Genomic DNA, 26,801 nt, shown 5'->3' on the forward strand with positions numbered 1-26,801 from the left:
TAAAAACTGTTTGTACTTTTTAAACCCTACATAATTCATGACGTTAAACTGAATTTGAAATTTGGTTTTAATAAGGCTCATAAAACTACGATATATTTCAAATCATAACATGTTTGATTTGCACCATTATGTTCTCTCGTAGAATTTGTGAGTCCTCAGAGTCGATATCTTGACCGCAGCGTTTTACAGCACAGCATCACTGGACTTCAGCCACAAACCCTTTATTCTGTCAGCATTCATGCTCTCTACAGCAACACAGAAGGACCAGAAATCACCCTTTCACAGCAAACAGGTACTGTTCACAAAGAGTTATTGTAGTTCGCCTTTTCACAGTTACAGCCTCTTCATAATAGTACTTTTTGGATTTGAACTATATGCTGTTCCTTTTATTATTGTCTGTTTTCTACAAAGTCTTCCACAGTGTTATATTTTGTTTCTCTTACTCTGGAGGAAAGCTGTACCAACAAATCTTGACTCATTTTAGTCTAGTTCTGCTGCTCAGTTTGGCTCTGTGTCTTCTTGCAATGACAGGTGGTCGACAGGCACATGTCATTTATCAGAGCCATAAGAAGAAAACTCTGCTCAGTTAATTAGGCGCTTCAGACAGTCAGGGTCCGGGGATATGGAGATGTTCCTCCCATTGTTCCAATGGGATTGAGGGATATCATGTGATTGATCGACAGCTCCTGTGTTTGAGCCCCCGTCTTTAGCAACCACAGCTGTATCAAGCAGTATTTTTACTAGAGCTCAGTGTGTGTTTCACTGCTGTCAGCTTCACTGTTATCAGCACATCCTCACCGTTTCACAGACAACACTGTGAAAAGCAGAAAGCGGCTACATTGCGCTTAAACAAACACTATGTATAAACTATAAATACCAAATAACATCACCTATGTATATTTAATACCACAGGGTTATTTATTTAACCAATTTTGACTTGTCATACATATTAGATTATAATCCCTGAAGAATCATGTTCTCTGCATTTAATATGTAAAAAATATATATATTTATAATTCATTCTAAATAATGCATAGCTCATATTTGAATTGATTTGATCAAACCAGCTGCTACTAAATGTTTCACCAATGCATTTGCAGCCTCTTTGACAGACTCTGAGCTGATTGAGACTGTTCGGGAGGTAAAAGTTGTGGACATTGGTGCCAACTCTTTCAAACTGGCCTGGAAGAAAACACCAGGGGTCACTGGATACAAGATCACTTGGAGCCATTTCCATGGTGAGTGCCGACAGTCCTCATTACACTCCATTACAATTAACACTTGATTTCTATGCATCCATCATCTTAACCTGCTTTTCTGCATTTTCTTCTCTTAGGTGGAGAGAAAAAGAGTGAGCTTGTGTCTTCTTCTACCACGTCCTTCACCATCACTAATTTGCCAGCCAGTACTGCATACAAGATTCAGGTTTCTGCAATGGTCGGAAGCAAAGAGGGAAGTCCAGTAATGGTTACTGCCCGCACACGTGAGTCGCTTTTAATATTTCAACCTGTTTGTTTTCATGTTATTGTACAATAGTAAGTATTTAAATGAGAGTATATTAAAGAAGAATGTTGCTGTTGTGTTATAGTTGATCTGCCGAAGGTGACTGGATTTAGTGCTCTGAACACTACCGATGACAGCACTGTACTGAACTGGACCAGTGTAACTGGAGCATCAGGATACCTGCTGTCCTGGAGACATATATCAGGTCAGAAACATAAGAATCTATATTAACAGACAGATTGCACATGACCTTCAATGTGTAAAAAATATGCAAATACAGTCGAGGTCAAAACTTTACATACACCTTGCAGAATCTGAAAAAATAAATAAATAAGAGGGATCATACCAAATGCATGTTATTTTTTTATTTAGTACTGACCTGAATAAGATATTTCACATAAAAGATGTTTCTGAATAGTCCACAAGAGAAAATAATAGTTGAATTTATAAAAATGACCCTGTTCAAAAGTTTACATTAGTTTAATTTTAAATTTCTGTGTTGTTACCTAATTGATCCACAGCTGGGGTTTTTTTGGTGATAGTTGTTCATAAGTCCCTTGTTTGTCCTGAACAGTTAAACTGCCTGCTGATCAGTGTTGGGCACGTACCTTTAAAAAAGTAATTAGTTATACAGTGGGTACGGAAAGTATTCAGACCCCCTTAAATGTTTCACTCTTTGTTATATTGCAGCCATTTGCTGAAATCATTTAAGTTCATTTTTTTCCCTCATTAATGTACACACAGCACCCCATATTGACAGAAAAACACAGAATTGTTGACATTTTTGCAGATTTATTAAAAAAGAAAGACTGAAATATCACATGGTTGTCAGTTATAGTAACGCGCATTTTATTGTCAGTAACGGTAACAGCGTTGTAACGGGGGAAACAGTAATTCGTTTGATTACTCGTTACTGAAAAAAAGTATCGTCGTTAGTAACGCCGTTTATTTATAGCGCCGTTATTCCCATCACTGCTGCTGATCTTCAGAAAAATCCTTCAGGTCACTCAAATTCTTTGGATTTTCAGCATTTTTGTCTATTTGAAACCTTTCCAACAATGACTGTGATTTTGAGATCCATCTTTTTACACTGAGGACAACTGAGAGACTCATATACAACTATTACAGATGGCTCAAATGCTCACTGATGGCAACAAGGAAACAAGATGCATTTAGAGATGCATTTGACGATCAGGGTAAAAAAATTACTTGTCTTCTGGAAAACATGTAAGTCTCTTCTGTAGCTTCTAAAGGGCATTACTAAAAGAAAAAGAAAAAGATATTTAGGCAAAATAAGAAAAAAAATCAAAAGTTGCATTGTCTTTCATCCTGAAACATCAGTGAGCTTTTGAACCTTCTGTAGTAGCATATGAATCTCTCAGTTGTCCTCAGTGTTAAAAGATGGATCTCAGAATCATACAGTCATTTTGAAGAACAGCAGGCAGTTGAACTGTTCAGGACAAACGAGGGACTCATGAACAACTATCACTAAACAAACAAAAAAAAACACAGTTGTGGATCATTCAGGTAACAAAACAGTATTTGAACACAATTGAACAGGGTAATTTCTATAAATTCAACTATTATTTTGTCTTGTGGACTATATATAAACGTTTTTTATGCGAAGTAAATTGTTCAGGTCAGAACTAAATAAAAAATAGCATGCACTTTTGTATGATCCCTCTTATTTTGGTAAAATAATTAAGGGGTATGTAAACTTTTGACCTCAACTGTATATAAATAACAACTCATGATAATAAAGATGTGCAAAAAAATGAAATGAAATTGTTGATGTATCATATATTATTTTATTACAGTTGATTAATCTAGCTGATTTCTGGCTCTAGGCATGAGCACGGCTCAGATGGTTTAGATTAGAACAACGAGGCTGACCGTTCATTTGTTAATGAGTGAGGCTAAATAGCAGGGAAAAACTAATTTCAGATAAGCTCTTGTAATAAGAGGTCTTCTCACAAAAGCCATTTGTCTGATATACGAAACATGAAAAAGAAGAGAATAGACAGCGTAGATAATGTCATGAAGAGATCTGTGATTCATTCATGTTATCTTCATGACGTCAACAGGGCTTCTAATGAGGGTGTGCTTTGCATGAACATGAAGGTTATGACAAATTTTTATTTTAGGTTTTGGCACATAAGACACAGAATTCAGGTTCTAGAAGTCGTTGTGTCCTTGAAATGTTTTAAACTTATTTTGCAGACAATAGATGTTCCAAGTTTTTGTTTCCTAAACCTTTTTTGCAATTGTCTCTCTTTATGTTTTGTGCAGAGGTGGACATCTCCTCTGATCTGCTGAGCTCTGGCTTCACCTCCTATAAGATCAGAGATCTTCTATATGGCAGAACCTACATATTTTCCATCAGACCACTTTATGGGGAAGTAGAGGGTCCGGTCACAACTATCACTAAAAGGATCTGTAAGGCTTTATCTTTATGCAAATATCATTTGTGTGTTAAATGTTGCTAATCACTTATATTCTAAGGCATGATTGATGTATTAGACACATCAAAACAAAAATGCTGATTAGGGAAGGACATTTTTAAAAGTTTGCGCAACTCATTATGTAGTAAATTATATATGCTTTTTAAAGCACAAACACTGCAAGGATATGTTATATTGTCAAAAGTGATAGAAAAACATTTATAATATTACAAATGATTTCTGTTTCAAAAAAATGCAGCACTAATAATAGTAAGAAATGTTTCTTGAGTAAATCAGCATATCAGAATGATTTCTGAAGGATCATGTAACACTGAAGACTGGAGTAATGATGCTGAAAATTCAGCTTTTCATCACAGGAATAAATGACACTTTTTTTAAATATAGTAACATATCAACATATTTCTCAATATTACTGTTTACGCTGTATTTGGATCAATAAATGCAGCCTTGGTAAGCATATCAGACTCCAAAACTTTGAACAGTGGTGTATAGTAAAAGCAAAACTGGTTTGTTTGAACTCAGGAATTTTTGTGGTTGTTTTACAGTGGGAGCTCCTCGTCTCATTCCTGTCCAGAGCCCCACGCCGGCCCCTGTCTCCGCTAATACTAAAATCAATGACCTGCCTCTCCACACCACAACCAGAAATGCTCGCACCCCAGTGGTCAAAGCCCCCAGCACACCCACCACCACACAGAAAGTTGCTGTGAGGCCCCAGATCACCATTGGCCAAACGGCTTCAGCTCTGACCAGAATGACCACAGTAAATGACCAAACCACCTTATCCATCAAGACACCTCCACCTGGACCAGGTCATGATTAATTTTGGTCTCTTTCCACCCCCCCCCCCCCCCCCCTCCACACACACACACACACACAGTTTTCAAGTAAGGTATTCAGTTTAAAAACTTCTGATGAAGTTGTTTTACCGAGGTCATGTCATGCATTTTTTATATATTAGATATTTTCTCTCATATCCTTTTAAAATGTGACTATTTTGTGGTTTTATGCACCAGTGTTCATGCCCTTTCCCACCCTCTCAATGACCCCTGGAATAAAACAGGCTGTTTTCATTGCTTTTTCTTTTTAGGCTTGTAAATGCCCATTTTGAATGTGAAATTTAAACAAAAAGTCTTTCTTATTTCATCTGTGCTGAAATATACCACGCAAATAAACCGTTAATCATTGATTTTTCATGATATGAAGCCTTTAAAGAGTATAATTTCCCATGAATTCCCCAACATTTTTTGAAAAACATTAATAACCAACCCATTTTGGCGACCATTGGCTTCTGTTCTATAAGAAAAATCCATCAGGTCCCACAAATTCTTTGGTTTTCCAGAATTTGTGTGTATTTGAACCCAACAATGACTGTATGAGACGCATTTGCAACTATTACAGAAGGTTTAAACACTCACTGATGATCCAGAAGAAAACACAATGCATTAAAAGCTGGGGGATGAAAATTTGAAAATCACTAAATTTAACTTACTTTGTCTTCTGGGAAACATATATGTGACCCTGGACCACAAAACCAGTCATAAGGTTAAATTTTACAAAAATGAGATATATACATCATATGAAAGCTCAATAAATAAGCTTTCTATTGATGTATGGTTTGTTAGGATAGGACAATATTTGGCCGAGATACATCTATTTGAAAATCTGAAATCTAAGGGTGCAAAAAATCTAAATACTGAGAAAAACACCTTTAAAGTTCTCCAAATTAAGTTCTTAACAATGCATATTATTAATCAAAAATTACATTTTGATAGGTTTACAGTAGGAATTTTACAAAAAATGTTCATGGAACATGATCTTTACTTAATTTCCTATTGATGTTTGACATAAAAAAAAAATCAATAATTTTGACCCATACAATGTATTTTTGGCTATTGCTACAAATATACCCCAGCGACTTAAGACTGGTTTTGTGGTCCAGGGTCACATATCTTCTGTAGCCTCTGAAGGGCAGTACTACATGAAATAATATGATATTTAGGCAAAATAAGAAAAATGTACAATTCTCCATTCTGTTCAAAAGTTTTCACCCTCCCTCAGTTGTCCTCAGTGTGAAAAGATGGATCTCAAAACCATACAGTCAGTGTTAGGAAAGGGTTCAAATACACAAAAATGCTGGATAACCAAGAACATCAGGCGGTTTAACTGTCCAGGACAAACTTTACGGGGTTATTTTTATAAATTCAACTATTATTTTCTCTTGTAGACTATATGTAAACATCTTTTATTCAGATCAGTACTAAATAAATAATAACACGCAATTTGTATGATCCCTCTTATTTTGGTAAACCAATTAACATTTTGCAGACTCCGAAAGGGGGAAGTAAACTTTTGAACTCAACTTTAAACGTAACTACTACAACAACTACGTTACTTAATACCAATAAGCAGCAAATTATGATTGAAAACTCTCAGGTAATAATGAATATGTGTTCTCTAATCTAAAGTGTTAGCAGAAAGTCATATTGATTAAGAATGACATGAGAGTGTGTAGCCTAAATGATGACAGAATTTTTGATTTTGTGTGAACTATTCCATTAATAGTCTCTGCAAAAGTTGAAATTTTACTACACTTTTTCCACATTGTAAACATACATAATGTAAATGAATTGTGTTTATCTGTCTGTCAGTGTGTGGCAGGGTGAAAGCTGATATTGTGTTTCTGGTCGATGAATCCTGGAGCATTGGAACTAACAACTTTGGCAAGCTGAAGGATTTCCTGTTTAGAGCTGTCACCTATTTCCCCACTATAGGACCTAAAGGAACACAGGTAGGACTAGTGCTAGTGCTAATGCACTATACTCTATATATGTGGCTTTCCGCCACATTTGGAAACATTCTATGTCTCAGCCACTAAATCTATAGTCTCATATTGAGCACAAACATCTAAAGTGCTGTAAGTGTGAACTAAACCATCTTATTAACTTCCCTTAGATAGCAGTAGTTCACTACAGTGATCAGCCCAGGATCGAGTTCAACTTTAACACTCACAAAGACCGCAACTCCGTTTTGAGAGCGCTCCGTGAAGTCCGCTATGGAGGGGGAAACACAAAAACAGGTGCACAGAGATATTCAAAGATTATAAATTGTTAATGCTATTAGAATATTTGGCTGATGTCTCATCTAAAATGCGTGTAGGTCGTGGGATCAGCTATGTCCTCAGGGAGATGTTTCAGGAGTCTTTGGGTATGCGACAGGAAGTCCCTCACGTGTTAGTGTTACTGACCGACGGGAGAGCACAGGATGACGTAGAGCCACCATCAAGGATAGCGCATGCTCTGGGTGAGTAATATCAACTGCAGTGCAGGAATAGACACATATCCATGACGTCAGCTTGGATTTTTTTTTATCTCACTATTAAGATTTTTAAGTTTATTTCTCACAATTCAGACTTTTTTTTCTGAATTGTGAGGTAAACAGTTGTAATTACCTTTGTTTTAAAATTTCATAATGGGTTTATTTGAAGTAGACTTTTTTTTACTGTCACTTTTGACCAATTTAGTGCATCCTTGCTGGATAAAAGTATCACTTTCTTCCAAAAAATTACAACCTCAAACTTCTCAGCAAAAGTACATTTACTAATGCCCTGAGTCATACTTTTGTAAAAACTTACTATAAGCCCAAATGAATGCTAAACTTCAGTTTTTGTTGTATTTGTTTGTTAGGTGTCAGCGTGTTGGCCATTGGCATTGCTCACGCAGATATCGAGGAGTTGAGGACCATCGCCTCTCCCACCACTTACAAGAATATCTTCTTCGCCAGTGATTTTGATGATCTTCCAGCCATCGAGAGAGAGTTTATTAGCAGCATCTGTAGCGAGGCTTTACAGTCAGAGTTCAAACAACACGATGAGGTGGGCCGTGCAGATCCCAGACTAATTATGGATATTATTTTCACTATAAATACCACACAAATCAGATTTTAATGTGTCTGTGTTCTAGTCTGCTCAACTGGACACACCTACAGATGACCCAGAAGCTCTCAGTAAACCAGAAGGGCCGTGTCCACTTAGCTGCAAGGTAAATGCTTCCTCTATATCCTCACTACGGCTTTTACACCATGTCTTGATGAATACTGAATACTCATTCCTGATTTGTTGTTGTTCACAGGGTCAGAAAGGAGAGAAGGTAAGTCCAACGCTATGGAAGCTATTGTGTTGCTGTGTGTTATTGATCAAATAATTATTACTGATTATATCTAATTTTTCCGCTACAGGGCGATGGATTTGGTCTTGGTGGCCTGGTATGTTAGACAGCAGCAGACTGCTATTTCTTTATTTATGTCTTTAGTTCTTAGTAATCTCAATGGCTCACTGCATTCTGTTTGATCTCTTGTTAGGGATATTTACTAAGGTAACATCAGTATTATTATTGCTCATACTTAGGGGTAGGGGTTAACAATATTGGCATGACAGATGATACACTGGGCTAAAAAGTCTCATATGTTGTCTCGTATATCAGTATGTTATTTGTATGCTGTTATAGTTTTTATTAATATTTTGAATTAGATTTTTTTTTTTATATTTTTTTGTTTATTTTTTATTAATTTTGTTTACCACAGTGTTATTTTAGCATTATGCATCCACCTTTATAGTTTTATTTTAAATTTTGATTGGCTTTTATTTTTATATTTTTAATTTTCATTTTTAGTATTTCTAAATAGTTTTATTTTTTGTTTTATTTCAGTGGTTTTAATACTTAGTTGTCAACATTTCTCATTTTCAAGTTTTCCATTTAATATTTACAGTATAGTTTATTTTATTTCAGATATTTTATTATTAACAACAATGTTTTTAGATTTGTTTTATATTTTCCACTGGTTAGCTTTTGTTTTATATTTTCAGTTTTCATTTAAATTTGAGTTAAATTGTTTTGTAATTTTCTTATGTGCTTTTTTTCATTTGTATTCTTTTTTTATATTTCTAAATAATTGTATTTTTTATTTAGTTTTAGTGCTTGAACTTATTTTACTTAATTGTTAACATTTCTCATTTTCAAGTTTTTCAAGTTTTTAATAATTTGGGTTTATTTTTTGTAATTTTATGTGCTTTTGTCATTTTTGTCAGTTTTTTTTTTCAGTTTTATTTTAGTGCTTAAACTTACTTTACTTAGTTGTCAACATTTCTTGTTTTCATTTAGTTTTTCAATCTAATATTTAGAGTATAGTTTATTTTATGTTTAATGTTTTTTATGTTTAATTTTGTTTTAATGTTTTTTATATTTTCCATTTTTATATGACTTTTTGTTTAATTGTTGTTAATTTTGTTCTGCTGTGTTATTTTAGCATTATTTTTAACCCACTTTATAGTTTTTATTCATATTTTGATTAGCTTTTATATTTATATTTCAGTTTTCATTTAGTTTTCAAGGTTTTCATTTAATATTTACAGTATAGTTTACTTGTTTCAAATATTTTAAATAACAAGAATGTTTTTAGATTTTTTTTGCATTTTCCGTTTTTGACTTTTTTTTAGTTTTTAATAATTTTGTTTTGCACAGTGTTATTTTAGCATTTTTCAGTAACTGTTATAGTATTTATTCATATTTTAATTAGCTTTTATTTTTATATTTTCTGCTTCCATTTTAATTTTAGTTTAATTGTTTGTAATTTTGTTATGTGCTTTTGTCATAGTTTATTTATTTCAAATATTTTATTTAACAAGAATGTTTTTAGTTTTTTTTGTTGGTATTTTCCGTTTTTGACTTTTTGTTTAATTTTTATTAATTTTGCACAGTGATATTTAGGATTATTTGTCCACTTTTATAGTTTTTATTCAAACTTTGATTAGCTTTTATTTTTATATGTGCAGTTTTCATTTTAATTTTTTGTCATTTTGTTATGTGCTTTTGTCATTTTTACTCATTTTTGTTTTTTAATATTTCTAAATAGGTTAGATTATTTTTTATAATCTAGTAGTTTTAGTGCTTAAACTTGTTTCACTTAGTTGTCAACATTCATCTAATATTTACAGTACAGTTTAGTTTTAGTTAACTATTACAACACTAGTTTTGCTCTCACACAATCTCTAAAGAAAATATAAAAATCCAGTGTCTTTCTTGCAGTGTTATTTTAAGAGTATTACTTTTTTCATGTTTTTCTGTTGACATAGCGACTCAAGCAAGGCCCGGGGCATTTGGACTCATTCTCTCTAAAGGTCAAAGGAGAGAAGGGTGAGCGGGTGAGTACATACAACATCTGAAGCGCTTGTGCTGTTCCACAACACAAGCTTAAATAAGCATAAATAAAACACCCTCTCACTGTCTTCATAACTACATGTTGATGTTTATGTTAATTACTGGAGCATTTAATATTTGAACCGAGCCATTCTGCTAATGATGAGATTGTTTTCATGACTCAGTTGTTGTTTTGGTAGATTAAAGGATTAAATCTAATTATTAATTTCACAGATCTGTCTCAGTACCGGGTGCTATTCGTACTTGGCTTTTTATTCCCCATCCTGTTATCTCTTTGAGAAGGCGACACATGAAAGCACTTGTCATATCAAAGCGGATCTTTTGAATAACAAATGAAATGTGACAGGTCTTGCTAACAAGATCGGCATTGTCATAGATGTTTCCTTATTTATTTTTTGTGATATGTATCAGTGTGAATGCGTGGATTCATATTTTTCTATATTTGATTTCAAAGTGTGCACTGAAGATGTTCTTTTGTTATATTTGAGGGGTATCAAACTATTTCTGTGTATTTGTGTATATTATATAACATTGTACTAATTTTTAAATCATCAGGGTCTTCCCGGAACGGATGGCATCCCAGGATTACCAGGTCGACCAGGTAGAACTGGACCCCCTGGTTCTCCCGGACAAAGGGTAAGGGATGAATCAAAATTCAGTCTAATACAGCTAAAGATCTAACAAATGTAGCTTATTGATAAGAATATTGTTGTGAATGTGCATAAACAATCTTTTAATCTAATTCAGGGGACGTCTGGAATTCCTGGTGACATGGTAAGTGTCTCTTTTACATCTCACTATATAAAAAACAGCGTAGGTGGTGATATTTAAATCTGTATATTCTGGAAATGGTAGTTAGTTCACTCGTTTAAAACATGTGCGCAATGTCCTAACCCTTTGTATATCTTAGTAGGAGAATTGGGAAAGCTGCAATTATCTTTGAGTGATTCACAGAGGGAGTAATGAGGAATGATTATGGCTAGTCAGTGTAGAGTATTTGCCTCCACTTTCTTTTAAAGGTTAACTCTTATTTATTAAATGTCTCACGTTTTAAACTAATTTAAATGTAATACTTCTCTGAACATGACTGTGTATCAAGACTCTCTTCTATTTCTCTTCTTCACAATCTCAGGGGCCTCCTGGTAATACTGGACCTAAAGGACAGAGAGGAGAGAGAGTAAGTTTGGTCACTGACAAGCATTTCATATACAGTTGAAGTCAAAAGTTTAAATACACCTTGCAGAATCTGCAAAATGGTAATTATATAAGAGGGATCGTACAAAATGCATGTTATTTTTTTATTTAGTACTGACCTGAATTAAATATTTCACATAAAAGATGTTTACATATTGTTCACAAGAGAAAATAATAGTTGAATTTATAAAAATGCCCCTGTTCAAAAGTTTACATACGCTTGATTCTTAAAGGATAACTGTTGCCAAAATGCAACCTGGGCTGTTTTTTTTTTACTGTAAACGAGACAAACTTATATCTAAAAGCATAATTACGACAAACGAGCCGTTTTTGAGATTGACCGTGATTTAGTTTTGTGGTCAGTGGCCGGTGAATGGGAGTACTAGGGGCATAAATTTGAGCGCATCAAAATCGATATTTTTACAACACTAAGAAGGCTCGATACACCATGAAACTTTGCTCGAAGTATCGCCTGGGTCTCTACACATGAACTCGAGCATTGAGAACATTGTTTGTGTACACAGAGTGTACTAAAAAGAAAGTTTTTGAACAACTCACTTTCACTGTTTGAGTTTCTGCTCGCGGCCGTCTTGCCGGTCAAGAGGTGTCGATCTCCGAGTGCGAGGATGGATAGCTCCTAAAGCATATTTCCATATAAATGCACGGCTAATTCGTTGTTTTGTCGCAAGTGAAAAACAATATTAAACTTCTAGTTGTAAAAAGAGCCTCATATAAGCCTAATATTTCGTCCTATGGAGTCCATTCATTCGCAATCGGAGATCGACACCTCTTGACTGGCAAGACGGCCGCGAGCGGATACTCAAACAGTGAAAGTGAGTTGTTCAAAAACTTTCTTTTTAGTAAACTCTGTGTACACAAACAATGTTCTCAATGCTCGAGTTCATGTGTAGAGACCCAGGCGATACTTTGAGCAAAGTGTCATGGTGTGTCGAGCCTTCTTAGTGTTGTAAAAATATCGATTTTGATGCGCTCAAATTTATGCCCCTAGTACTCCCATTCACCGGCCACTGACCACAAAACTAAATCACGGTCAAAAAACAGCCCAGGTTGCATTTTGGCAACAGTTATCCTTTAATACTGTGTTGTTACCTGAATGATCCACAGCTGTGTTTTTTGTTTGTTTGTCTAGTGATAGTTGTTCATGAGTTCCTTGTTTGTCATGAACAGTTAAACTGCCCGCTGTTCTACAGACAAAATCCTTCAGGTCCCACAATTTCTTTGGTTTTTCAGCATTTTTGTGTATATAAACCCTTTCCAACAATGACTGTATGATTTCAATCAATCTTTTCACACTGAGGACGACTGAGGTACTCATATGCAACTATTACAGAAGGTTCAAATGCTCTTTGATGCTCAAGAAGGAAAAACGATGCATTAAGAGCCGGGGGTGAAAACTTTTGAACAGAATGAAGATGTGTACAGTTTTCTTATTTTGCCTAAATATCATTTATCATTTGTCATTTAGTACTGCCCTTTAGACACTACAGAAGGTACTTACATGTTTCTCAGAAGACAAAATAAGTTAAATTTACCCTGATCTTCAAATTTCAAAAGTTTTCACCCCTTGCCTCTTTATGCATCATGTTTCCTTTTGTAATAGTTGCATATGAGTCTCTTAGTTGTCCTCAGTGTGAAAAGATGGATCTCAAAATCATACAGTCATTGTTGGAAAGGGTTCAAATGCACAAAAATGCTGAAAAATTTGTAAGACCTGAAGAATTTTTCTGAAGAACAGTGGGCAGTTTAATTGTTCAGGACAAACAACTATCACTAAACAAAAAAACACAGCTGTGGTTCATTCAGGTAACAACACAGTATTAAGAATCAAATGTATGTAAACTTTTGAACAGGGTCAGTACTAAATACAAAATAACATGCATTTTGGATGATCCTTCTGATTTTGGTAAAATAATTAACATTTTACAGATTCTGCAAGGTGTACATAAACTTTTGTTTGTATTGTATGGTGGATTTAATTTTATTGTATTTTAAATAACACCTGTTTAAATCTAGTTGACCTATATCAACTTTTTTCTTTATTTAGGGTGAGCCAGGCTATGTTATGGGAGGTATGGAAGTTGTTCCAGGACGTAAAGGAGAACCTGGATCCTCTGTAAGTGCTTGTATCATACTATACAGCTGTATTAAACGGTTTTAATTACATAACATGTAACTTATCTCACAAATCTACTGAAACTTAAAATTGCATTTGGATGCTTTTCTCCCCTTGATTAAAAGGGCCCCCCAGGTGCTCCAGGGGTCCCAGGGGTATCAGGTCCTCCAGGACTCCCTGGTTTGCCTGGGCCTCCAGGTTCTCCTGGACTCTCGGTTAAGGTTAGTATGAAATATTACAAGTCTATTTTCAAAAAAAGTTTATCTCATGTTTGTTGTTAAAGGTATAGTTCATCATAGTTCATGATTTACTCACCCTCAAGCCATCCTAGGTGTATATGACTTTCTTCTTTCAGATGAATACAGTCAGAGTTATATAAAAAAAATGTCCAGGCTCTTCCAAGCTTTATAATGGCAGTGAATGGCTGCTGACATTTTGAAGCAAAATAAAGTGCCTCTATCCATCATGAAAAGTACTCCGCACAGCCATGGGGTGTTAACAAAGCCCTTTTGAAGTGAATCAATGCTTTTGTGTAAGAGAAATATCCATATTTAAAACTTTTTAAACCATAATCTCTAGTCTCCGCTAACTGTCATATGTGTGTCCATGAGAAAGTGCTGTTCCAGCAGATTAATTTTTTAATATAACTCTGATTGTATTTTTCTGAAAGAAGAAAGTCGTATACAACTAGGATGGTTTGAGTGTGAGTAAATCATGGAGTAATTTTCATTTTTGGGTGAACTATCCCTTTAAGGTTTTAACTGTATGTATATAAAATGTAGCTACAATGCACAGCATAAGTTACAATACAAGTCCATACTCAAAGTTACATGAAACGTGTCTTATTTGTGGTATTTTATGGTATTTTTTAGGGTGAGACTGGAGAATCTGGTCCTAAAGTAAGTCATCTACTGCTCAAGAAACAATTTACCACTTTATATAAAATATACATGTCATTAATGTATGATTATAATGCTTCTCGCACACTTCAGGGTCCACGGGGAAAACCAGGTGGCAAAGGAGAAAAGGGGGAGCATGGAAGTAATGTTAGTGCATGCTTTAAGAGTTACTCTCTTAAAGCTACTCTGTGTATTATTTATTATAATTTGATTTTAAAATACTAGTGATAAAAATACAAATACTTTTACTATCCTAGATTAATATGTGACCCTGGACCACAAAAACAGTCATAAGTAAGCCTTTGTATTTCAAATGGTAAAAAATAATAAGTAATTAAATCTTGTGGATGTGTTTTTCTAGGGTCTACCAGGTTTACCAGGACCAGTGGGAGTGGATGGACTTCCAGGACTTCCTGGTCAAAAAGGGGAGAAGGTTTGAGAACAGTCATTTTGTACTTTCAGCTGTGCTATAAAAGCTATTTTAAGCAACGACTTCCTACAGCTTGCCCAAGACAGCTAAAATGCATAAATTAAATCTCTCTGCTCATCTGCCTGCTATCTTTTTGGAAGTCTCATTGTTCGGAGAGCTGTAAAAAATTGCCCTTCCTCTCTGTCAGGACTGCATGAAGCTAAAATTAGTGCAGCTGGTTGTTTGATTGAATTTCTTTTGTCTTAATCATAAAGGGAGAGGAAGGAATCGGAATTAAGGGCGTTCAAGGGCCACCTGGGCCAAAAGGAGAAAACGTATGTGTTTCTGATGCACTCAAAGCACAACCATAGTAGTATTGCATTAAGCCTATGTATGTTTCACTGTGGAAATTCTTAAGGGTAATTATTAAGTCTGTGCTAATCAATTTTGCAGGGTAATACAGGACTACAAGGCCCAAAGGTAAGCGTGTTGCATTTAAAATCAACGGAGCAGTGTAAAAGACGATTGTCTTGTGCAATGTGTAATTTGTAGTTTCCATATTAATTCCAAAGGGCGAAGGAGGAATCCAAGGAGTCCAGGGAATCACAGGCCCTCGGGTTTGTCAGACAATACACAACCATTTCACCACCAAAGTGTTTTGTGCTGTTAAATTATGAACCTTTTAACAGATGCAATTTTGTTCAATAAATGTTAAGTGCTTTATAACAGCAGAGGTGTTTCACTGTTGTTGTGTTTTTGTCTTTGTTTAGGGGAAAAAGGGTCTTAAAGGAGATCAAGGAGACAAGGTAGGATTTTAAACAATTTAGTCAGAAACATGAGTCAGAAACAGAGACTTATTTAATCAATTTGCTCTTTCTCTAAAATAAAAAAATCAATCACGTCAAGTCAGTGCTTTTGTCTAGTGCTGCTGCTGCTCTGTATTTAATAACCTGATCCATAATACATCCTACTTGACTTTTCAACATGTTCAAAAATGTACAATCAGTTCAGATCACATTGAAATATGAAATATTTAATAATTAAAGGGATAGTTCACCCAAAAATGAAAATTGTGTCATTAATTACTCACCCTCATGTCATTCCAAACCCGAAGACCTTTGTTCATCTTCGGGACACAAATTAAGATATTTATAATGAAATCCGAGAGCTTTCTGACCCTGCACAGACAGCAACGCAACTGTGTTGAAGGCCCAGAAAGGTTGTAAGGACTTCATTAAAATAGTCCATGCGACATCAGTGGAGAAACCGTAATGGTTTAAAGCAAAGAGAATACTTTTTGTGTGCAAAGAAGACAAAAATAGCAACAATTAATATTAAATCCCTCAGCCTGTTTAACAACTTGCTTTATTTGACAGGGTGTACGTGGAGAAATCGGGCCGATCGGGCCTCCAGGAGTTGCAGTAAGTCCATAACTTCTACCTGTTCACTTCCCTGAAAAATATAAATTGCAACTGGAGGAAAAGGTCAGATGTGTGATGAACCAGGTAATGCATTTAAATCACTGCTCTGCACAAATGCTGTGTTAAAAAGTCAAATCCTTATTCGTTTGTTCGCTCTTTAAACTTTTCCACTCTGTACGGTGCTGTCGAAGTTCTGTTAAGAGCAAAGATGAGCCTTAGATCTCTGGGGAAATTAAACAAGTCGATTAAGAAAAAAGAAAAACGCCTCTTCTCTGCTCTTCGGCCAGTGCTGGACTCTAAAATACACGTCAAAGCTAAGGATCCATTATCGACCTGATTAAAAAAGAGAAACATCTGAATGGAGTTTCCACCTAATAATGAGACGGCGAGAGAATTAAACGCATGAAACATTAAGAAATACGTGCAACCTTGCCACTGTGTGTCCATTTCTGGCAATTCAGGTTTTCAGTTAGTTCAAAATTAAACTTCTACAGTCATTATTAAACCCAAGGCTTCACAGAGGAGATCAAGGACACTCGCCAACGATTCGACTCCTCATTATCCTTCAGAAACACTATGGCATGATAAAACGTTCGGTTTAAAGCTCTACCGCAGATGCTTTCAGAGAGCCCACTCTAGACATCTAACATCTCTCAAAGCACCTGAGGTCATTCATATTTGCTGAATACTAATTTCATAATTCTTGCAATGATTAGAAGGAAAGTTTACTTTCTCCTTTTAAACTTTAGGGCTTCCCTGGAGCTGCTGGACGAAAGGGTGACGAGGTGAATCTAAACTATTTTCTTCATTTAATCAAATCTAGTAATTCAATAAACTACACTGTCAACTTTGTGGACATACCCTTCTAAATAACAAGTTTAACTTATTTAAACTACACCTGATAACTAATAAGCGTGTATAATCAAACATACAACAGTGCAATCAGCCAGTATTTTTTATTTATTCCTGTAGTGTAAATTTATTTGATATCACATTGAGCGTCAACTGTAACTGTATGCAATAGCTGTCTACAATTAATCAGTGTGGGATTTGTATTTCTGTGTTTGAATCACAGGGGCAACGCGGCGCTCCTGGTGACCCAGCTAAAGGGGTAAAACTGATGTCCCAGAATGCCTCATCCAATAAGTTTTTGGCTAAGAAAAAACTATTGCTAATAATTCCCCATTTTACAGATACTCGGGCCTCCAGGGAAAAAGGGTGCCAGGGTAAGATTTTCAAGAATTTGTTTTAAAAATGTCTTAATATGTGAACAACAGTCTGCACCAAAGCTAGGTTACCTTTGGGTTTTACGTCCCAGCTCATGAATGAAATCTGACAGTTATTTCCCCTCGGGTTTTCCTCAACTTCACTGATGAAAACAAGCAGTGCATCCAGCACTTGGACAACTTAAACACGGTTAATTACTGCCATGAGCACTAATATGAAACTAAGAGCTCCCCTAGGTCTGCTTGTCAATGAACACACAAAGAAAAAAAAAAAGACAGTTTTATAGATTACAAGTTCAAAACACTCCAAGGGTAAAATCTGTATGATTGGTGCATTTCATTAAATGTTTTTAAGTGATGCTTCTAAATGAGCACACCTGCCATATTGGTTGTTGGTAGGTTTTGAGGTTATTTCAAATGGTCATAAGCAGAGATATTTAAGCTAGGTCATTTTTTCCTCCTGAACTGTGTGTAAAGGGGGATATTGGACAAGTTGGGCCACCAGGACCACAAGGAATTAAAGGAGATCAAGGCGATAAAGGTGAAAAGGTAGGTGTATGATTATGGTTAATTGTATGTATTGATTAGCTGCTAATCTGTATATACTGATTTGTTGTCTGGGTTTTTTAAAGGGCAGTCCTGGATTCGGTATCCCTGGTCAGCCTGGTCCCAAAGGAGAGAGCGGAGAAAGAGTCAGTGTTAATTTTTTCAATATTTAGATTTTTTTTTTGCACCCTCATGTTCCCGATTTTCAAATAGTTGTATCTCAGCCAAATATTGTCCTATCCTAACAAAACCATACATTAATGGAAAGCTTTCAGATTATGTATGAATCTCAATTTCAAAAAAATGACCCTTATGACTGGTTTTGTGGTCCAGGGTCACATTGTATACACAGTCAAGCCCAAAATTATTCATACCCCTGACAAATTCTGACTTAAAGTTACTTTTATTCAACCAGCAAGTTTTGTTTTTTTTTGACTGGAAATGACACAGGCTTCTCCCAAAAGATAATAAGACGATGTACAAGAGGCATCATTGTGGAAAAAAATATTTCTCAGCTTTTTATTTACAAAAAGTGGCATGTCCAAAACTATTCATACCCTTTGCAAACTGTCACAGTCTATGGAAACAACCCCTTTAAAAGAAAAAAAAAAAAAACTATCACACACTATTTAGACCAGTGTTTCTCAACTCCAGTCCTCGGGACCCACTGCTCTGCACATTTTGTATGTTTCTGAGTCTGACACACTCAGTTCAGTTCATGAATCTTTCTACTAATGAGCTGATGATCAAAATCAGGTGCCTTAAATGAGGAAGACATACAAAATGTGCAGAGCAGTGGGTCCCGAGGACTGGAGTTGAGAAACACTGATTTAGACTACTCTGTCTAATTTCTTTTTTTTTTAAATGCAGGGTAATGTTGGATTATCAGGGAAACCTGGGCCTAAAGTAAGTGTGCTATACTCACGTTTACACTTTTTTGCAACCTGTGAAATTCTATAAGAATACAACAGTGATTGTGAATCAAGGAGAGTGCAAAAAATGAAACACAGATCATTTACACGAACACTTCCTTTGAATGTGTCCAGGGTGGCGATGGGTCCAAAGGAGATAAAGGGGAGGTGGGTTTCCCAGGCAACCCTGGTTCTTCAGGACTAAGAGGTAACGATGTAAGTAAATCAAGAGCCCAGAGTGACTGATACAAGAAGTATGGGAGTGTGCGTACGTGAGCGTGTATGTGCTATGCATCATTGCACTAAGGATATTAGAGATAGAAGGGTTACTTTGCCATGAAATACCCATTGTTTGCTTTTTAATTAATGTTTCATTCATATTAAATTAAATGTTCTGCTTTAATGGATTCAGGGTCTGCCAGGACCGAAAGGAGAGATGGGATTGAGGGTGAGAATCAACAATCTTGTTTTTCTGTCATGGTGGAGATTTTCCATTGATTTATATTGATTGTATACTAATGCTGATGTTATTTTAGATCACCTCAACCTCACATAAAACCTTTACATTTTTATTTATACTTTATTTTGTATCTTTATTATATTTTTTATTTATTTTTATTTTTTTACAGGGAGAGTCTGGATCACCAGGAGAACCTGGAGAGAGAGGTGTCAAGGTATTGTCTCTCTTCTAAACCTCAAAGTCACATTTTTCCATCTGTCTTTTTTTATACACTTTTAATCTTACATCTCTCTATGTTTAAACCAGATATTCTGTATCTGTTAGTCTATAACACTCACACTTCTCCTCATCTCCAATGTCAGGGCCCTCTTGGTCTTCCAGGACGACCCGGTGACCCCGGGGAAAAGGGCGAGGCTGGGAAATTAGGGTTACCAGTAAGCAACTGTTTTTATTTTACATTTTGTAGACCATAATTAATCAATGCTGCTCTGAAACATATCTGGAGAGCCAGTGAATTATGAACCATAATAGCACAAATCTGTTAATACTGTTTGATAATGAATGCCCATATTTTTCAGGGTCCAGAGGGAAACAAAGGAGAGAAAGGCGAGCCGGTATGTTATGCTTTTAAAGCATGAGAATGATTTTATTTTTATACTATTTTTTGGTTTGTTTTGAGACAAAGTCAATATTTCAAGGGCTAGTCATGCTCCGTGCTCGCATAACAGAATCTCAGTTTTTTTTTGTCATGCTGTCCGATAATAAATTAAAGAGCAGGAGTCACCGTATTAATATTTTGTTCTCTACAGGGAAGGCCGGGACCACCAGGAGACACTCAAGTGAGTTTTACACTCCTTACTGGGTATTATAATTAAGCTATTTAACATACATTAATATTAATGTAATCATTTTGTTTTCAGTTGGATGCTTTGTTACACATGTCAAAAGCTGTCAAGCCTGTTTTTTTTGTTTTGTTTTTTGTCTATTTTATGGTTATCCTTGTTAGTACATATTGTCAGTAACTTCAAATTCTCATAATTCTTCTCCCTAGTTCACCATGTCAGACAACACCATTCTCACAAGGGCCATTAAGGTAAAAAAAAAAGACATTTACATATTTTAATTTCATACAAATTTCCAAAAAAAAAAAAAAAATGTGTGTGAGTGTGATAATTGGTGTCTTCAAAGGGTGAACCCGGTGAGCCGGGACTCCCAGGACTTAGAGGGGAGACAGGACGTCCTGGACCACCTGTAAGTTAGGATTCCACATTGCTGTACTGTATACAGTCAAGCCTGAAATTATTCATACCCCTGACAAATTCGGACTTAAAGGTACTTTTATTCAACCAGCAAGTTTTTTTTTTTTGACCGGAAATGACGCAGGCTTCTCCCAAAAGATAATAAGATGATGTACAAGAGGCATTATTGTGAAAAAAAAAATATTTCTCAGCTTTTATTTACATTTGAACAAAAAGTGGCATGTTCAAAATTATTCATACCCTGCTCAATAATCAATAGAAAATTACAGCAATCAAACGCTTCCTTTAATGGCTGACCAGCTTTTTGCATGTCCCCACTGCTATTTTTGCCCATTCATCTTTAGCAATGAGCTCCAACTCTTTCAGGTTTGAGGGTCTCCTTGCCATCACCCTGATCTTGAGCTCCCTCCACAGATTCTCAATTGGATTTAAGTCTGGACTCTGGCTGGACCACTGCAAAACATTAATGTTTTTGTCTGCTGACCATTTGTTCACCACTTTTGCTGCGTGTTTTGGGTCGTTGTCGTGCTGAAATGTCCACTGGTGCCCAAGGCCAAGTTTCTCTGCAGACTGCCTGATGTTGTTGTTGAGAATTTTGATGTATTGCTCCTTTTTCATGGTGCTGTTTACTGTGATTAGGTTCCCTGGTCCATCGGCTAAAAAACAAAACAAAAAAAACATTAGGTTCCCACCACCATGTTTGACAGTGGGGATGGTGTTCTTAGGGTTGAAGGCTTCTCCTTTTTTACTCCAAATGAAGGCTACATCATTGTGGCCAAACAATTCAATTTTTGTTTCATCTGACCATAAAACAGAAGACCAGAAGTCTTCTTCTTTGTCCAGATGAGCATTTGCAAAGGCCAAGCAGGCTTTTGTGTGCCTTATCTGGAGAAGTGGTGTCATCCCTGGTCTGCGTCCGTGGAACCCAGCGGTGTGCAGTGTCTGTTGGACTGTCTGCTTTGAGATGTTGCCACCAGCAGAGCCCAGATTCATCAGGATGGCCTTGGTTGTGATCCTTGGATTCTTTTTTACCTCTTTCACAATCCTCCTGGGCAGCACAGGGGTCACTTTTGGCTTCCGACCACATCCACTGAGATTTTTCAGTCTTGTATTTTTTAATAATACTTTGCACTGTAGCCACTGGAACTTCAAAACATTTATATATGGTCTTACAGCCCTTTCCTGACTTTTGAGCAGCCACAACGCGCAGCCGCAGGTCCTCAGTGAGCTCCTTTGTCTTATATGGCCATGACTGTCCACAAACCAACAGCAGAGAGCTTCTGTTTTTCACCTGTTGAGTTGATTAAAACAGCTGTTCCCAATGAATCAGGGTAATTAGGATGCTTTAGAACAGCGTGGACTATTTGGAATGGTATAGAACTTTGGATTTTCCCATAGACTGTGACAGTTTGCAAAGGGTATGAATAATTTTGGACATGCCACTTTTTGTTCAAATGTAAATAAAAGCTGAGCAATATTTTTTTCCACAATGATGCCTCTTGTCCATCGGAGAAGCCTGTGTCATTTCCGGTGAAAAAAACCTTGCTGGTTGAATAAAAGTAACTTTAAATCAGAATTTGCCAGTGGTATGAATACTTTCAGGCTTGACTGTATGTATTAAAAACAGAGTGAAAACAGTTGATTTTATTCTTCTTTAGGGTTCTGAAGGTAAACCAGGACCTCCAGGGAATTCACTGGTGAGCCACTATATTGTCATGTCCACCTTTTTGAATTTGATTTGAGTTTAAACATTTTCTGCATATTTTTGTCTATTTTATTGGAGTTAAAACTTAAACCCATTATTTAATGTAGCTAAATTTTCATTCTCTTCTAGCCTGGATCTAGTAAAGGTGTTGATGGTCTACCAGGATCTAAGGTTCGACTACTTAATTTTTCTAAAATATGGTGATGGCTAATCAGTCTCTTCACATGTGCTGTTGTGATTATTTTAAGTTATAATTATCAGTGTTTTTGTTTGTACGCAGGGTGAACCAGGACAAAAAGGGGACCCAGGACCAGTAAGGAGGCCTAATAAACAATTTTGGGATAATTTATCATATGATTCATGTTTTAAATTTCAGTGACATTAACTGAACTGCACAGTGTGTGACCGGTGAACATTCTTAAAGTGCATCAAATGTCTACACAATGACTGCTAATGAGTCTTTTGATTTGCCATTTTGCTTAATGTCAGCAGAAATAAGGAATTTAGCTAAAATCTGTTTTTAAAAAAATCCAACAATTATATGCACTTTCCTAAAGGTTATCTTCAATTCTTGAAGGACAGATTATTATCATAATTAGAGTGGCTGGAGTTAATGCTGTGCTTTTCAGGGTTTTCGTGTATGTGTGTTTAACAGAAAGGAGAGAAGGGAGATTTTGGACGTGCTGGGATTACTGGTATGCCTGGTTTGCCTGGGACACCTGTGAGTATAATAACATTTACAGCAGATATAAATCATAAAATCTCTATAATAAAGCTATTAATTTCCTTTATTTCATTTCTTATCTTCTGTTCTCTTCTCTTGCAGGGCAAACCTGGTGTTGATGGGAAACGTGGAGTAGCTGGAAAAGATGTAAGTTTAATATATCATTATAGTTGTAAATGCTTTTCAACTTTTTTATAAAACCAAATCACTGGGTTTTTTTTTGTTTGTTTGTTTTTCAGGGAGATCGAGGATCAAAGGGTGATGAAGGGACAAAAGTGAGACAACAGATTGATATAAACTACTATTCCATTATATTTAAACAATTTTTTCAGCCAAAAATGAAAATTTGTACTCAAATGAAAATTTGGCCATCCAAGATGTAGATGAGTTTGTTTCTTCATTTGAATATATTTGGAGAAATGTAGCATTACACTTGCTCACCAATGGATCCCTCTGCAATGAATGGGTACCGTGAGAATGAGAGTCCAAACAGCTGATAAAATCATCACAATAATCCACACGACTCCAGTCAATCAATCAATGTCTTGTGAAGTGAAAAGCTGTATGTTTGTAAGAAATGCATTCATTATTAAGACGTTTATACTGTATATACCAGACTGTAATCCATAATAACACTTCCTCCATTGAAAAAGTAATTCCCTTGTTGCTCTCTCAAATCCATATTTGTATTTGTGTAAGAACTGTTTTGGACTGTTTTCGCTTGTAAACAGTGCTTGTTCATATTCTGTTTATATTTCTCTCCTGATTCAAACAAGAAAACTTCTTCGGAGAAGCAATATTATGGATAGAGGACTCATATTTTAGTAGGAAGCAATGGTTTGAAGTTAAAAAATCTTTATGATTTATTTATTTGTTACAAACATGCAGCTTTTTAGTTCACAAGATATTAATTGAAGTCATGTGGACTACTTGTGGATTATTGCAATGATTTTATCAGCTGTTTGGACTCTCATTCTGACGGCACCCATTCACTGCAGACTGCAGAGAACCCATTGGTGAGTAGGTAATGCAAAATTTCTCAAACTGTTCAGATAAATAAACAAACACATGGATGGCCAACATTTTAGTTTTGGGGTGAACTATTCCTTCAGCTGAAATGTACTCACTGTAAAAAGTTTTCACCAGTTTTAACTTAAAAACGTAAGTTTAGCAGCTGCATTAAAATTTTAAGTTAAATCAACTTTAAAGTATGAGTAATTTTAACTAATTTTATTTTCGTCAGTTGAAATGAATAGTAGCTTTAAGTTGATTTAACTTACATTTTTAAGGCAGCTGCTGAACTTACATTTTTAAGTTGAAACTGGTAAAAACTTTTACAGTGCTTGGCTAACATCATTTCTTATTTTAATGCACAGGGTGAAAAAGGAGAACCTGGTGGAAATGTAAGATAATCCAAAATCAAATCATAATTCAACAATTCTTTGAATGCAAAGGTTTGGTTATATGTATTATGTCTATTGTGTGTAGGGAAATGAAGGTCAAAAAGGAGAACCAGGATCTCCAGGCTTGCCAGGTCCTCCCATTGTCCTCCAGGAGGTATTTTTTGTTGTTGCTTGAGCTTAGATAAACTTTACCTGCAACAGTGACTGTTGTTAAAATCACATTTTTGTTTGTTCTCAGGGTATGTCAATTGAGGAAATTAAAAAGGCATTTCCTATACCAATGGGACCCCCGGGTGCTGTGGTGAGTGTCGTATTGATAGCATTGTATACAAGCTTCTTTATCAAATAATCGTCATAAAAAGGCTGGCCTTTTTCATGCATTTATATTGCACTGACTTCTTCTGTGTTCTTATGTGTTTATGTGTGTTGCTGTGTTTGTAGGGTCCTCCTGGGATGAAGGTAAAGTATAGCCCGCCAAAAAAATCCTTGAAGAAATGAAACGTTTCTTAGTCGATATCTAAGTTTTCTCCTTTGGTTGGCAGGGAGAGAAAGGAGACATGGGTTTGAAAGGAGAGAAGGTATCAAAGCTTTCTACATCTCATTGATTCCACAAGTTATCTCCATAAATCTATGCTGCAGAAGCAATGATAGCTGTAACTGTATTATTTAACAGGGTGATGCTGGCCCACCGGGGAGAGCTGTTGAAATGAAGGTTTTCATGGTTACTCAATGCCCATACATAATTTACTTCATTACAGAACTGATCTTAGGTGGTGTAAACATATTGTTATGTTCTATTTCAGGACATTGAAGGCTTATTTGATTCATATGGTATTAAAGTAAGTGTGCTGTGTTTTTTAAAAGTTTGCTTTGAACCCTGAAGGATTTCTGAAGGCATAATGTTTGATTTTCTTACATAAAATGGACATTTACTAAAGTAATAATTATGGGAGGAGGGTTATTTTGTATCCCAGATGATATTAAGCTTTAATATTAATCACATGCAGTCTTTATTATTCATATTAAACTTTTGATTTTCCATTTAATATTCATACCAAAAACATGCTTAATAAATATGATATAAATAAATGGAACAGATGTGGAACACTTGGAACCTGATAAGCTGCAATATTCCCAATGGAGGCTGTATCCTTTTTTCTTTTCTTTTTTTTTAAAATGAAAGTTTACTGTGAAAGCCCATTTCCACCACTGAATTAAAAAAATAATAATTATAAAAAGGTAATTGCGACATTATTCTAAGAATTTCGGGATACCATCTCAAAATTATGAGATATAAACACGCAATTCTGCAAAATTAAATCAGAATTGTGTGATATAAACTCACAATTGTGATTTTTTTTCTCAGAAATGTAAATTTATGTCTCACAATGGTGACTTTTATTCTCAGAGTTGCGAGTTTATATATATATATAAACTCAAAATTACAAGCAATTAAGGCAGAATTGCAAGAAAAGAACTCGTAAATCTGACACTATCTGTCTTTTCCCCCTCAAAATTGGACTTTATAACAATTCCAAGTTTATATCTCACAATTCTGAGAAAAAAAAGTCAGAATTATGTGGAAAAAAGTCAGAATTGTTAAATTCTGCAGTTGCAATAAATAGTCAGAATTCCGAGACAACTTACATTTGCGAGAAAAGTGTCACAATTTTGACACATAAACACGCAATTCTGACTTTTTTTCACAAATGTGAGTTTATATCATAGAATTCTGACTTTATAACTCGCAAATGTGAGTTTATATATCACAATTCTGAGAAAAATTTCAGAATTGTGAGATATAAACTCGCAGTTGCAATGAATAGTCAGAATTGCGAGACAACTTACATTTGCAAGAAAAGTGTCACAATTTCAACATTTAAACTCGCAATTCTGACTTTTTTCTCACAAATGTGAGTTTATGTCACACAATTCTGACTTTATAACTCACAATTGCGAGTTTATGTATCACAATTCTGAGAGAAAAGGCAGAATTGCAAGTTTGTATCACACAATTTTGAGAAATGGGCTTCCATAGTTTACTCACTAACAAATGTTTTTTACCTAATAAAAAGTCATTGCTACATTATTAACCATTTTAGTATGAATTACATATTTGTATGAATTGCATTGATTTCACACTACAATAAAACATATGACCACATTTACAATAAATAAAAACACTTTCACAGCTCTCGCTGCTGAAGGCCTTGATTGACAGGCTGCTTCAGGATGGAATGGAGGAGCTTCTTCATGAGATCAGCACTAGCAGAAGAGTGAAAGGAGACAGACAGGAACCAGACTCAAACATCATCACTGAATACACCGTGAGT

At 35.5% G+C, this 26,801-nt stretch overlaps 1 protein-coding gene across 1 annotated transcript in view; it reads left to right on the top strand.

The window, feature by feature from the left end:
* The window catches only part of col7a1l (collagen type VII alpha 1-like), a 66,668-nt gene that overhangs the window by 15,666 nt on the left and 24,201 nt on the right, over nucleotides 1-26,801 (top strand). The window contains exons 10-64 of the mRNA XM_073837761.1: nucleotides 143-292; nucleotides 1,101-1,238; nucleotides 1,337-1,483; nucleotides 1,589-1,708; nucleotides 3,793-3,970; nucleotides 4,458-4,774; nucleotides 6,614-6,753; nucleotides 6,918-7,041; nucleotides 7,122-7,265; nucleotides 7,649-7,836; nucleotides 7,925-8,002; nucleotides 8,093-8,110; nucleotides 8,199-8,225; nucleotides 10,093-10,161; nucleotides 10,733-10,813; nucleotides 10,925-10,951; nucleotides 11,310-11,354; nucleotides 13,437-13,505; nucleotides 13,631-13,726; nucleotides 14,378-14,404; nucleotides 14,498-14,551; nucleotides 14,766-14,837; nucleotides 15,089-15,148; nucleotides 15,267-15,293; nucleotides 15,386-15,430; nucleotides 15,584-15,619; nucleotides 16,190-16,234; nucleotides 16,984-17,019; nucleotides 17,310-17,345; nucleotides 17,428-17,460; nucleotides 17,938-18,009; nucleotides 18,093-18,152; nucleotides 18,877-18,912; nucleotides 19,053-19,133; nucleotides 19,330-19,365; nucleotides 19,547-19,591; nucleotides 19,740-19,811; nucleotides 19,956-19,991; nucleotides 20,187-20,216; nucleotides 20,429-20,470; nucleotides 20,566-20,628; nucleotides 22,295-22,333; nucleotides 22,471-22,512; nucleotides 22,622-22,654; nucleotides 22,997-23,062; nucleotides 23,168-23,212; nucleotides 23,305-23,340; nucleotides 24,442-24,468; nucleotides 24,554-24,622; nucleotides 24,707-24,769; nucleotides 24,910-24,927; nucleotides 25,011-25,046; nucleotides 25,142-25,180; nucleotides 25,272-25,307; nucleotides 26,661-26,795. Of these exons, the coding sequence (XP_073693862.1) occupies nucleotides 143-292; nucleotides 1,101-1,238; nucleotides 1,337-1,483; nucleotides 1,589-1,708; nucleotides 3,793-3,970; nucleotides 4,458-4,774; nucleotides 6,614-6,753; nucleotides 6,918-7,041; nucleotides 7,122-7,265; nucleotides 7,649-7,836; nucleotides 7,925-8,002; nucleotides 8,093-8,110; nucleotides 8,199-8,225; nucleotides 10,093-10,161; nucleotides 10,733-10,813; nucleotides 10,925-10,951; nucleotides 11,310-11,354; nucleotides 13,437-13,505; nucleotides 13,631-13,726; nucleotides 14,378-14,404; nucleotides 14,498-14,551; nucleotides 14,766-14,837; nucleotides 15,089-15,148; nucleotides 15,267-15,293; nucleotides 15,386-15,430; nucleotides 15,584-15,619; nucleotides 16,190-16,234; nucleotides 16,984-17,019; nucleotides 17,310-17,345; nucleotides 17,428-17,460; nucleotides 17,938-18,009; nucleotides 18,093-18,152; nucleotides 18,877-18,912; nucleotides 19,053-19,133; nucleotides 19,330-19,365; nucleotides 19,547-19,591; nucleotides 19,740-19,811; nucleotides 19,956-19,991; nucleotides 20,187-20,216; nucleotides 20,429-20,470; nucleotides 20,566-20,628; nucleotides 22,295-22,333; nucleotides 22,471-22,512; nucleotides 22,622-22,654; nucleotides 22,997-23,062; nucleotides 23,168-23,212; nucleotides 23,305-23,340; nucleotides 24,442-24,468; nucleotides 24,554-24,622; nucleotides 24,707-24,769; nucleotides 24,910-24,927; nucleotides 25,011-25,046; nucleotides 25,142-25,180; nucleotides 25,272-25,307; nucleotides 26,661-26,795 (3,884 nt within the window). The remainder of the gene's footprint in view (nucleotides 1-142; nucleotides 293-1,100; nucleotides 1,239-1,336; nucleotides 1,484-1,588; nucleotides 1,709-3,792; nucleotides 3,971-4,457; nucleotides 4,775-6,613; nucleotides 6,754-6,917; nucleotides 7,042-7,121; nucleotides 7,266-7,648; nucleotides 7,837-7,924; nucleotides 8,003-8,092; nucleotides 8,111-8,198; nucleotides 8,226-10,092; nucleotides 10,162-10,732; nucleotides 10,814-10,924; nucleotides 10,952-11,309; nucleotides 11,355-13,436; nucleotides 13,506-13,630; nucleotides 13,727-14,377; nucleotides 14,405-14,497; nucleotides 14,552-14,765; nucleotides 14,838-15,088; nucleotides 15,149-15,266; nucleotides 15,294-15,385; nucleotides 15,431-15,583; nucleotides 15,620-16,189; nucleotides 16,235-16,983; nucleotides 17,020-17,309; nucleotides 17,346-17,427; nucleotides 17,461-17,937; nucleotides 18,010-18,092; nucleotides 18,153-18,876; nucleotides 18,913-19,052; nucleotides 19,134-19,329; nucleotides 19,366-19,546; nucleotides 19,592-19,739; nucleotides 19,812-19,955; nucleotides 19,992-20,186; nucleotides 20,217-20,428; nucleotides 20,471-20,565; nucleotides 20,629-22,294; nucleotides 22,334-22,470; nucleotides 22,513-22,621; nucleotides 22,655-22,996; nucleotides 23,063-23,167; nucleotides 23,213-23,304; nucleotides 23,341-24,441; nucleotides 24,469-24,553; nucleotides 24,623-24,706; nucleotides 24,770-24,909; nucleotides 24,928-25,010; nucleotides 25,047-25,141; nucleotides 25,181-25,271; nucleotides 25,308-26,660; nucleotides 26,796-26,801) is intronic.

The sequence above is a fragment of the Garra rufa genome, chromosome 4, assembly GCF_049309525.1.
Source record: "Garra rufa chromosome 4, GarRuf1.0, whole genome shotgun sequence".
NCBI lineage: Eukaryota > Metazoa > Chordata > Actinopteri > Cypriniformes > Cyprinidae > Garra > Garra rufa.